At 42.2% G+C, this 13,290-nt stretch overlaps 1 protein-coding gene across 1 annotated transcript; it reads left to right on the top strand.

Moving 5' to 3' along the window:
* The first annotated feature begins 11,758 nt into the window (after positions 1-11,758).
* On the top strand, positions 11,759-12,620 carry LOC131817396 (ran-specific GTPase-activating protein-like). Its single transcript, XM_059150682.1, has one exon. It carries the CDS (start codon positions 11,852-11,854, stop codon positions 12,476-12,478), a length of 627 nt encoding a protein of 208 aa, XP_059006665.1. The 5' UTR covers positions 11,759-11,851; the 3' UTR covers positions 12,479-12,620.
* Positions 12,621-13,290: the final 670 nt, after the last annotated feature.

Raw genomic sequence — 13,290 nt, forward strand, 5'->3', positions numbered from 1 at the left:
AATCATTTTTTTTTTTTAAAGTCACCTGGGTGACTCAGTTGGTTAAGCATCTGCCTCTTGATATGGGCTCAGATATTCATTTCAGGGTCATGAGTTTGAGACCTGAGTCAGGCTCTGTAAGCCCACTTAAAAAAGAAAAAAAGAAAAAAAAAAAAGTGCAAATAAACAGGAAGGCATTGGTGGTCTAAAATAATTCAGAATTTTTTGCAAAAGTGAACTTTGCTGTGTAGTTTGCTAAAGAAACACTACTTACATACCCTGCAGATTACAGGGCTTGGAAGCTAAATGTGCCTTAATATTTGCATAAAGCCGATGTTTTCTCATGATTTGATTCTGATTATAATTTTCTTTCTTTAAAAGTCAACTTTTATTGTAATTCACATATGTTATATATTGTGGAAACAGGATCGTAGCTAGCAGGTCAGGGTAAAAAAAAAAAAAAAAATTTAATCTATAGCTCTCTGCTTGTTGGAACAGGCTCTCCCCCGCATGGGGGCTGGCAGCCACACTTGTCCCGGCAGACACAGCCCAGGGCACAAGGCCAAGCCTACAGTGTGGTGCACTGGCAGGAGCTGGTGCAGGTGCCTGGGCTGCGGGTGGAATTTGAGCTCCTGGGATCTACTTGGAGTCCAGCTGAGGATAGGGGTCCAAAGCAAGTGACAGGGAGACACTGGTGCAGGCAGGAGGCATGCGGTCTAATTAAATTTTGTTTTTCCATGGACACAAAAAGTGGTGAGGTATCCTGGGTACATCAGGCACCTGACAGCGCTGTGATGTGCTCTGTTATGGCCGATGTTACCTTCATTCCTTGGCTCAGGTGTTCTCTGCCAGATCACCCTGCTCTACAGCTAATACAGCGTTTCATTCTTATTTAAATTCAATTAGCCCACATAGAGTGTATCATTAGTTTCCAATGGAGTGTTTAGTGATTCATCAGTTGCATATAACACCCAGTGCTCATCACAACACAAGCCCTCCTTCATGCCCATCCCCCAGTTATGCCATCCGCCCTCCAGCAGCCCTCAGTTCATTTCCTAGAGTTAAGAGTCTCTCGTGATTCATCTCCCTCTCTGATTTTGTTGCCTTCACCTATGGTCTTCTACACTATTCCTATGGTACATATGAGTGAAACCATATGATAATTGTCTTTCTCTGATTGACTGACTTCATTCAGCATAATCCCCTCCAGTTCCATCCATGTTGATGCAAATGGTGGGTATTCTTCCTTTTCAGATGGCTGAGTACTACTCCATTGTGTATATGGACCACGTCCTCTTTATCCATTCGTCTGATGAAGGACTTCTTGGCTTTTTCAGTTTGCCTGTTGTGGCCATTGCTGCTATGAACATTGGGGTGCAGGTGCCCCTTCTTTTCACTACATCTATACCTTTGGGGTAAATAGTGCAATTGCTGAGATAATACTGTTTTAAAGTTAGCAAAGGGGGTGTCGGGGTGGCTCAGTTTATTAAACGTCTGCCTTCGGCTCAGGTCATGATCCTAGGGTCCTGATACTGAGACCCATGTTGGGTTCCCTGCTCAGTGGGGAGCCTGCTTCTCCTTCTTCCTCTGCCCCTCCCCCTGCTTGTGTTCTCTCTCTCTCTCAAATAAATAAATAAAATCTTTAAAAAAAAATTAATAAGGGGCACCTGGGTGGCTCAGTGGGTTAAAGTCTCTGCCTTCAGCTTGGGTCATGATCCCCAGGTCATGGGATCGAGCCCCGTGTTGGGCTCTCTGCTCAGCGGGGACCCTGCTTCTTCTTCTCTCTCTCTCCCTTCCTCTCTGCCTACTTGTGATCTCTCTCTGTCAAATAAATAAAATCTTTTTAAAAAAATTAAGAAAGTTTGTTCTTTGCCATTAATATGGGTCCTGGGTGAATTGCTTTGAGATGTGCATAAAACATGGTGTTTATTTATTTATTTATTTTTTAAGATTTTATTTATTTTTTTGACAGACAGAGATTACAAGTAGGCAGAGAGGCAGGCAGAGAGAGGAAGGGAAGCAGGCTCCCTGCTGAGCAGAGAGCTCCATGCTGGGCTCAATCCCAGGACCCTGGGATCATGACCTGAGCCAAAGGCAGAGGCTTTAACTCACTGAGCCACACAGGTGGCTCTACATTACTTCTTTTAAAGTGTATATAATTATCTTGTCAATGTATCATTATGTGCATAAAATGTAAAAATTGCTAGATGAGTTCTGTGATGTTACCTTCTTTAGATTACGCCTCTCACTTAGAAAACCTGGCATGAATAGTCTTTTAGCACCTTTCTGTACGTTGACCAATGTGGTCCTTTTGGATAAATTCTACATCTCACAAATGAGGTTAAAAACCCAGGCCCTTCTGTTTACTGGATGTTTGACAGAATAGTCTCATAAAAGTTGAAGAATAATATTCTCTTAGATTATTTTTGTGGTTTTATGTGTTAATGATGAAAGCTCTTTGAATAATACCCAGGGAAATATTTAAAAAAGATTGTGGTCATATATTAGAATTTATAATTTCTTTGCTCAGCTGGAACTTGCTTCCCCCTCTCTCTCTGCCTACTTGTAATCTGTCTCTCTTGTCAAATAAATAAAATATTTTAAAAAAAGGATCTATAATTTCCATAAAATTGTTCTAAATCACACATGACTATTTCGCTCAAGATTTTACTTCTTTGCTATTCAGAAGTGAATCCCTTAGGGGTGCCTGGGTGGCTCAGTCAGTTAAGCATCTGCCTTTGGCTTAGGTCATTATCCTAGAGTCTCAGGATTGAGCTCCACATAGGCCTCCCTGTGCAGCAGGGAGTCTGCTTCTCCCTCTGACCCTTTCCCCTCTTACACACTCTCTCTAAAATAAATATATTTTCAAGAAAAAAAAAAATCTTAAAAAAAAAAAAGTGTGTCTCTTAGACCAGAGGCAACATGTGGTGAACTTGTTCAAAATTCAGTAACTCGGGGCACCTGGGTGGCTCAGTGTGTTAAGACCTCTGCCTTCACCTCAGGTCATGATCCCAGAGTCTTGGGATCGAGCCCCACATCGGGCTCTCTGCTCAGCAAGGAGCCTGCTTCCTCCCCTCTCTCTCTCTCTGCCTGCCTCTCTGCCTACTTGTGATCACTGTCTGTCAAATAAATAAAATGGAATCTTTAAAAAAAAATGCAGAAAGTCAGGTCCCACCCCAGAATGGAATCAGAGCCTTTATTTGAATAAGGTCTCCAGCTTGTGGTTGTATACATTAAATTTTTCAGAAGTGCATTTCTGACTTACCATGACTCCCATTGAGAAAGATACGCAACTTACGATGTAAATAGAGAGACCAAACATAACTATGTATGCCTGTGTTGATGCCCTAATACATTTTACCATCCCTGGAAGTAGTATGTGTCAAGGTTTTGTGAACCTTATGCTGACCTCTTTCCTCTGAATTAGGGAAAAGTCAGGGAGCATTTTTGTGTCTAATCATCTCAGTGTGTAATTCATGCCACTCACCTAAGTCAGTTCTCTGAACTCTCTTAGGTAAAATGACAAACTCTGCACAACGGCCACATAATAAATGTATTATTTATCTCAGAGATGATTGACATTCAGGAATGTGGCTGAAGATTTCTCGCAGGAGCTGTGCTAGTGCCTGGACCCTGCTCAGTGGGATTTCAACCAGTGCTTATTGTTAACAATTTTGGGGAAAAAAATCAAGTGGTGAGAACTATGGTAATCCTTTACTACTCTAGATTTCAGTAAGTTCCATTGGGTTAAGTGATCGATAAAAGTAATGCAATCTGGGGCGCCTAAATGGCTCAGTGGGTTGGGCCTCTGCTTTTGGCTTGGGTCATGATCTCAGGGTTCTGGGATTGAGCCCTGTATCTGGCTTTCAGCTCAGCAGTGAGGCTGATGCCCCCTCTCTCTGCCTGCCTCTCTGCCTACTTGTGATCTCTTTCTCTGTCAAATAAATAAATAAAATCATTTAAAAAAATGTAGTACAATCTGCCTCTTAAAGTCTGACCCCAATGTTTTTATTTGTGAAGGGCTCTTCTGAGACTTCCCTCTTTCTTCCATGGAAACTATTCCGTTGTTCCTGTCATGAGTGGGGGTCAGTGTCACTGTTCACCTTCCTGTAAGACATTCATATTAATTTGCATTGAATTATGCTGAGGACTCAACATGGGGACGGAGTCATGCAGATTAAGTCCACTGATTTCTAATGTGAAATATCAGTGTCATGGATACCTTTCACTTGGATCTGTCTGGAAATCCTCAGTGGATGCCTGGCTCATTTTGTCTCTGCTCATAACTGACATATTGGTGCACATGACAGTCCAAAGAGAAGGAAAGAACATGTTTTCCTGGCAGAATGACTTCTTCAGGCTCTGTGAGTGCAAGGAGACCCATGTACCGTCTCACCTGTCAGACCCCTGAGTTTCCTGCCCACTTCATTGCAATGTTGCAGTAGTGGTCTTCAGATATGACAATGCTTGCCAGCATCTGCCTCTAGGGATCCTGGAGAAAGAGTCTTTCTCAAACGTTTCAAAGCTCCTTTGGGAGACAATGAAAGGAAACGTGTAATTGTTTTGTTTGGTTGATTTTTTTTTTTTTTTTTTTTTTTAATTAGCGACTAGAAAAAGGTTTCTGGAAACTTTCTCCCTACCAGCCTGCACTTTGATTGCCGCTGTGGGAGAAATGATAAGTGCGCTCAGGGGGTTGGTGAGGTTACAGGTTCCTGAACTCATATCTCAGGGTCTGGCTGCCTCTTCTCCTCACCTGTCCTGGCTGTTAGGACCTTCACCTCTGCCCACATTCCTTATAGTGGGAAGTGGCTTCTGTTTCAACTAGAAGGGCAGAGTCTACCTTACCTCTGCGTTTATTAAGATTTCTAGATCTTTATTCATTGTTGACATTGACTATGGGGTAAAGCTGTATCTATAAATGGAAACTTTTTTTAACATCTCAATTTAATTTTATTTTTTCAATGTTTTAATTTCTTTTTTAAAAGATTTTATTTATTTATTTGACAGACAAGAGATCACAAGCACACAGAGAGGCAGGCAGAGAGAGATGGAGAAGCAGGCTCCCCCCTGAGTAGAGAGCCCAACTTGGGACTCGATCCCAGGACCCTGGATCATGACCTAAGCCGAAGGCAGAGGCCCCAACCCACTGAGCCACCCAGGTGCCCAGTATTTTCATTTCTTAAGGAATCGCTACACTGCTTCCCAAAGTGACTACGCCAGCTTGCATTCCCATCAATAGTGTAAGAGGGTTCTTTCGCCACATCCTCTCCAACAGTTGTTGCTTGTTGTCTTATTAATTTTGGCCATTCTAACTGGTGTAAGGTGGTATCTCAATGTAGTTCTCATTTGAATTTCCCTGATGGCTAATGATGATGAACATTTTTTCATGTGTCTTTTAGCCATTTGTATGTCTTCTTTGGAGAAGTTTCTGTTTATGTCTTCTGCCCATTTTGTGATGTAAAATCCTAGAGGAGAATGCAGGCAGTAACCTCTTCAACATCAGCCACAGCAACTTCTTTCAAGATATGTCTCCAAAGGCAAGGAAACAAAATAAAAAATGAACTTTTGGGACTTCATCAGGATAAAAAGCTTCTGGGGGTGCCTGCGTGGCTCAGTGGGTTAAGCCTCTGCCTTTGGCTCAGGTCAAGATCTCAGGGTCCTGAGATGGAGCCCTGTCTCAGGCTCTCTGCTGAGTGGGGAGCCTGCTTCCCTTTCTCTCTGCCTGCTGCTCTGCCTACTTGTGATCTCTCTCTGTCAAATAAATAAATAAAAATCTTTTAAAAAAAGATAAAAAGCTTCTGCACAGCAAAGGAAACAGTCAACAAAACAAAGAGGCATCCTAGGGAATGGGAGAAGATATTCGCCAATGACACTGTAGACAAAGGGCTGATATCCAAGATCTATAAAGAACTCCTCAAACTCAACATAAAAATAAATAAATAAATAATAATTTAAAAAACCCCGAAAACAAACAATAAAACAGATAAACATGGCAACCGGATGCTTTTAAGTGGTTTACAATTCAGTCACCAACACAACTATAGGAAGACTATTTTATTTTCTATAGTTGAAAAAGCACTTACTATTTCCTAGAATGGGTGCAATAAAGAAAAAGGATTACACTAAATTTCAAGGAATGGTGTGGAATTAGAATTTTCATATATTGTTTTTAGGAGAGTAAAAAGTACATTCAGTTTGGAAAACTTTGTGGCACATATTTATGAAAATATACATTTATCTACTTAAATGGGAGCATTTTGTCACCCTAAAATATGTCTCTTTGGTCCAAGGATGAATTGGGGCTGATATTCTTTTAAATATTTTTAAATATTTTTTTTATTTTTTTTATAAACACCAGATAAAAGAAAAGCTCTGAAACCCTGTATCTCTTTGCTTTTGAAAGAGACATTTGGATTTATAAGAGGAAACTTCATCTGTAAGTTGTCTCCCTCTGTGTTCCTGAAAGAGGGAGAATGTGTCAGTCTCCAGAAGCTGTGACCAGTGCAGAAGGCATGGATCTAAATGTGGTCACAACCACAGCCTTGGTTCTCATGCTTAGGCAAAGGTCACCTCTCAAATGCTTCCCAGTAGGATCACATGTGGGATTTCAAAATTATCATGACTGGTGTCCTCCCCCTCAGATTCTGTCAGGTTTTTTTTTGGGTGGAAATAACAGTGCTTTGTTAATTAAGGGCTCCAGGTGATTCTCAGTGAGGCCAGGGGTAATCCCGAGGGCTTCAGGTGCTTTTTATGAGAATGGAGAGGCGGCTTTGGCTCACGGAGAGGTAACAGGGTCTCTTCTATGTGAATCTGGAGGGTCGGGTCCATGCAGCACATGGTTCCTATGCTGTAGTGAATTTGTGGGTTCTAGAAGCAGGAAGGAAAAGTCAGGGATTGGGTATATAAATAGGAAGTCACATTTCCTGAATGGCTCCTGACACAAGGGACGAAGAAGTTGGGACTTCTCTGCATTTCTGGGTCCTGCGTTTGGGTAAATAGTTTACAGGTGAAGAGGTTCTACTGGCGGCTTTATGGGCATTTTCTCATGATGCAGCTGTGATTTCTCCACAAAAAGCTTGTGAGAAACAAATCTAGATGACAAGGAGAAAGAATGGCCAGTTCTCAGGTAAGCTTGGTGTCCCAGGAGAGACTGTATCATGCTTTTCTCCTGAAATTGCTTGCATTTAGAAACTGCAAATGTTTCCTCTAGTTCTGATGTTTCTTCTTATATTTTCACCTATTTTTAAAACATTTTAAAACCTTTTCAGAAATGAAACTGAACGCTAGGTCTGCAGAACACTTCTCCCCTATATCCCAGAGACTGTGTCCTGTGTCTTCAACCTGGGTTCCAACATGGTATCAAGAGCTGTCAATTTCAATGAAAACCTGCAACTGTTGAAAATATTCTGTTGGTGACTGATCTAGAGGGGAAGGTCTGAATCCAAGATTCCTATTGCTGCTGAGGTTTGTTCTTGGGATCTCAGCGAAGAAAAACATTTCTCATGTAGGTCCCATGTAGATACTTTATCAGCTCTGTGTAGCCCAGGAATTAGAAAATGCCCAAATCAACCTAATAGATATGAAATCAAGAATATCTTGGAAAGTTCTTGGGGAAAAATCATAGAGTGAGTCTTGCTCTTTAGAATGTGAGAAAGATACTCTATTTAAAATATACTAGATGGGAGCCTGCATGGCTCAGTGGGTTAAGTGTCAGACTCTTAATTTCAGAACAGGTCCTGATCTCAGGGTCCTGAAGCCCTGTTTTGGCTCCATGCTCAGCAGGGAATCTATTGAGATTCTCTCTGTGCCTCTTCTTCAGCCCTTCCCCCTTCTCTCTAAAATATAAATAAATCTTTAAATAAAGTAAAAAAAATATATATATATACTAGCTATTACAGGTCATGGAAACTGGTGTTTCAATGCCTCTTAGAATCAGATGGCGACCCCAAACACGGATCAAAGATTGGGAGGAAGCCAGTCATGTGGGCCTTGAGAAGAATGCACCTGAGGGAGAAGAGAGGAGACATAAATTGACTGAACACCCTGCCAGAGAGCTGCAGGCAAGGCACCAGAGGAGAGGCTGGCTTCCAGGATGCAGTGAGTGGGGCTGTGTTGAAAGGAGGAAGGTGAGGAGTTGTGAGGACTTAAGGCCCTTTATTCATCACTGTACCTGGTTGTTAGGGCCTATGGCTACCTTGAGGTGGGCCCCCTGTTGGGGCTATTTGGACTCAGCAGAGGGGTCGCTATGGGCACTTTCTCTACTTCTTTACTCAAGCCTCTTTGCCTAAAAGCAGGCTCTACAGAATCTACATGTGATTGAAGTGTATATAAATCCACTGCATTCTCATAATTAGATTTCATTCTGAATTTCTGTTTCCAGACTCTAAGGAAACACCCGTGATGGTGTGTCCTTGGGTGTGCCTTAGGCACTGATAGCAATTTGTTTCCATACACCTGATGTGAACTGCATTTATTCGCTTTGTGTTGACTGCCAAATTCATCCCTTATAATGTTCATATTTTCCCTCTTATTATTTATAAGGAGCTTAGATGTTCTGAGCCAAATGCAGCAACCATCGCCTTCCAGGTGGAAACTTCTTTGTTGTAAGTTTCTCTTGCTTTTAGTTTCTTTTTCTTTTTTAAATTTTACTTATTTATTTATTTGATATACAGAGATCACAAGTAGGCAGACAGGGAGACAGAGAGAGAGGAGGAAGCAGCTCCCCGCTGAGCAGAGAGCCCAATGCGGGACTCGATCCTAGGACCCTGGGACCATGACCTGAGCCAAGCAGAGGCTTTAACCCACTGAGCCACCCAGGCACCCCGAGTTTCTTTCTTTTTTTTTAATATTTTATTTACATTTTGAGAGAGAGTATGAGAATTAGGGGTGGGGAAGAGGTAGAAGCCAATTCCCACTGAGCGGGAGTCCCAGGAAAGTCTCCATTCCAGGACCCTGGGATCACTACCTGAACCAAAGGCCGACCCTTAGCCAACTGAGCCACCTAGGTGCCCCTTGCTTATAGTTTCTGAGGAAGAGAACAAAGTCCTAAGAAGTGTGGATAAATTTCCTTCAACTTGCAGCCAATTGATAAATACTTGAGACAAGCAGGGTATGGCATTCTTCAAGGAATTCACAACTGCCTCAATATTAATGATTTGTTGGAGGTGAAAAGCAGCCTTAGCTTGATGGCAGCCAGACCTCCAGGATTCTCTAAGTCCTCTTTAACATATGAAAATTCTTTTGGAAACTTCCTTTATTTCTACTCCCCAAATACGAGTTGGCCATCATCCTCCAAGCATATGGCCTACTGATAGATATCTGCTGGGTCTCCTGACAAGGTCCTAGGAGTCTAGACTCCAAATTCCCTAGACACTTCCACCATCCCTCACCCTCTCCCCATTTGAAAGTATGTAATCAGTCACTGCTTACAACCCCAGTGCAGCTCGTTGACCAAAAGGTCCTGACCTGTGCTTTAATAAGACCACATTTTTTGCACGAATGATATCTCAATAATTGTTTTATTCATAATTTACTATTGAACCCCAATATTGCACATCAAAAACATCTCAAGAATTCTTTCTTGACAAATGGCTCATATCCAAAATCCATCAGTTTGCACTGCACAAGGAGGGCTCTCACTTCTGTGTAGTTGTATATATGAGTTCTGGGTTGGAGATTCTCATTCAGTCAACCTGCCATCACATAGTTTTTCTTCTACTGGACACTCCTATCACAGACTCACTCTTCTATTTACTTCTTTGTGTTTTCAGAAAAAAAAAAAACAAACAAACCAAGAATCACATAATAAACATTGTTCAGTATCTTAAAATCCTGAGATCTAATACACAAATGATAATTTAATCAAATTGTTCAATGAACTACTATGGTATAGGATCATTGACTACAATGGCCAAGAAAGAATTCTTGAGAGGACATGTGATGCAAGTTAGTAAGTTTATTTACTTTTTTGAAGATTTTATTTGACAGGCAGAGATGACAAGTAGGCAGAGAGGCAGACAGAGAGAGGAGGAAGCAGGCTCCCCGCTGAGCAAAGAGCCCAATGTGGGGCTCGATCCCAGGACCCTGGGATCATGACCTGAGCAGAAGGCAGAGGCTTTAACCCACTGAGCCACCCAGTCACCCCGAGTAAGTTTATTTCAACAGCGCCATATGAATGGGCTGGAAGAGCTGCACTTTGGCTGCATCAAGCTGGTAGTTCTCTGCTTAATGTTTATTGGGGAGGGGCTGTGCAGGGAGTATAAGATCTTAAATGTTTCTTTGAATCTGTACTTGTAAAACTCCTTTTGCAAGATTCCTCAGGCACTTATTCCACTTGATATTAATATGGGGGAAATGTACAGGTAGTCCCAAGATCCACTGAGAATGTAGCAATTTGCCCTGAGGTGATGCTTCTAGAACTATGCAGGCAGGGTGACTGGGTGGCTCAGTCAGTTAAGGTTGTGCCTTTGGCTCAGGTCATGATCTCAGGGTTCTGGGATTGAGCCCACATCAGACTCTCTGGTCCATGGGGAGTCTGCTTCTCCCTCTCCTTCTACCCTGCTCACTCTCTCTCTCTCTCTCTCAATAAAATCTTAAAACTACAACAACAGAAAAACTATGCCAGCTGTAGGTCAGCCCTCTGGACTACAAGTGAACATTATTTGCTTCTAGCCCTCATCATAATAGTCTCAGAAATAAAAGTTGTTTTCTTTCTGTCATTCAGTGTGTTTGTGTTGATAGTGTAATAAAAGAAAAGCATCATCATCAGGGCACCTGGGTGGCTCAGTCATTTGGCCTTTGCCTTGGGCTCAGGTCATGATCCTGGGATCCTGGAATGGAGGCCCAGATCCAGCTCCCTGCTCAGTGGAAAGTCTGCTTCTTCCAATGCTCCTGCTTGTGTTCCCTGTCTCACTGACTCTCTCTTTGTCAAATAAATAAATAAAATCTTAAAAAAAAGGCATCATCATCAGCAAAAAGATTTATGAATGTCATGTCATTGAAACTGTTTCTTAAATTAGGCAGTATGAAAATTTTCTATTCTATCACTTTTCCTGTGGGTATAAGTACTTCCTAAATATATGGATGTGTGCATGACTGTACAATGGTAGATCAGCATTGGGTGGATCCTTCTTGTTTTCATCATTCTTCTCAGGTTGGGCACCTTCTATGAATACTACTTTAGGGTCTCTCTGTATATTGACCTGAGGGCCATTTTAGATCAACTCTAGGTCAGATAACCTTGGTGAAAGCCTGATCCCTTCCATGTTACTGGATGTTTGACAAAATATTCCCATAAAATTAGAAGAATAATGTTTTCTTCTCTAAGATTATTATTCTTCATTTCACCTTAATTTATGAACAATTATTAGATGCTCTCTAGAAACTAGGAAATGGTGAGAAAAGGATTGTTGTTGACTTTCTTGCTATTCCAGTAGAATCTGTCATTGGTATAAAACGTATTCAGAAACACTTGGGTGGCTCAGTCAGTGAACTGTTTGCCTTTGCCTTGGGTCATGGTGACAGAGACCCGAGATAGAGCCCTGTGCTGGGCTCCCTGCTCAGGGGGCAGTCTGCTTATCTCTCTCCCTCTGCAACCCTCCCCTTACTGCCTACACCCTGGCTCCTGCTGTTTCTTGCTCTCTTACTCTCTGTGTTTGAAATTAAATGAAAATCAGTAATACAAAAGAAAACAAAACAAAAACCAACCGTATCAATTCCAAGTCCTCCAGTAATTCATGCCTTGAAGTTTTAGCTCTCATTAAAAATAGAGGCCAGACGCGGAGGAAAGGAGCTACAACCAGCCGCCGAGAGGCCGCGGAGCCAGCGACGACCGAGCCAGCCCAGCCGCCGCCGCCGCCGCCGCCGCGCCCCCATGGCGGCCGCCAAGGACACCCATGAGGACCATGATACCTCCACTGAGAATGCCGACGAGTCCAACCACGACCCCCAGTTTGAGCCTATAGTTTCTCTTCCTGAGCAAGAAATTAAAACGCTGGAAGAAGATGAAGAAGAGCTTTTTAAAATGCGGGCAAAGCTATTCCGATTCGCTTCAGAGAACGATCTCCCAGAGTGGAAGGAACGAGGCACTGGTGACGTTAAGCTTCTGAAGCATAAGGAAAAAGGGACCATCCGCCTCCTCATGAGGAGGGACAAGACCCTGAAGATATGCGCCAACCACTACATCACACCGATGATGGAACTGAAGCCGAACGCGGGCAGCGACCGTGCCTGGGTCTGGAACACCCATGCTGACTTTGCCGACGAGTGCCCCAAGCCAGAGCTGCTGGCCATCCGCTTCCTAAATGCTGAAAATGCACAGAAATTCAAAACAAAGTTTGAAGAATGCAGGAAAGAGATCGAGGAGAGAGAAAAGAAAGGGTCGGGCAAAAACAATGATGCCGAGAAGGTGACTGAGAAGCTAGAAGCTCTCTCCGTGAAGGAGGAGAGCAAGGAGTCGGAAGACACCGAGAGCAAGGCTGCAGCGGAGGAGGAGCAATAAGCCACCGCCCCTTGTTTTCTCTTCCTTCCGTTCTTTTCCTCTTTTTTCTTTTTTTAAATTTTGCCCTGCCCCTTCTTTTCAGTTTGTTTTTATTCTGTTTTGTTTTTACAAGGGACTTTATATAAAGAACTGAATTCCAACATTCAGGTTGTTTTTTTCTAAGTTTCTGCCCTATTGAAGAAGACTTCAGAAAATCCATTCCCCAGTCATGAAAATGTACTGTGCTCACTTTCTTTTCCATAGTGGAAACACTTATTTATAGTCATCAAAAATAGTGAATAAACGACACATTCGAAACCTGCAAAAAAAAAAAAAAATAGAGCTCTTGGGTCATGGGCTATTTTCTTCTTAGAAATGCAGACTCCCATCCCACCTCAGTATTTCTGAACAGAATCTACATTTTTACAAGATCTCCAATGCACTGACTTAAAATTCGAATTCACAATAGAATTTGATAAGTGCATTTGTAACCCAGTAAAACATCCCACCTAAGAAGTAGCCACAGCTTATACTCTATGATAGTAACACAAAACTGTGTGTTCCTTTGTTGAGGACTTCATTTGACAAATTATTTTGGATAAACACACAGTATTTATACTGGTTTTGTGGATCCTATGCCATCCTCTTACCTCAAAGTCACAGAATACATTAGAGCCTATTACTGGATTAAAAATGATCTTCCTGTACAAAGGAGGATGTTCTCTGAAGGCAGAACCAGTTGTCCTAATAAAACTGGACTAACATGAGTTCACTGCTTGGTGAGTCACAGATAGAAACTACAATAGATGGTGTTATCACAGAATGCAAACTTG

The sequence above is a fragment of the Mustela lutreola genome, chromosome 16 (genome assembly GCF_030435805.1).
Source record: "Mustela lutreola isolate mMusLut2 chromosome 16, mMusLut2.pri, whole genome shotgun sequence".
Classification (NCBI taxonomy): Eukaryota; Metazoa; Chordata; class Mammalia; order Carnivora; family Mustelidae; genus Mustela; species Mustela lutreola.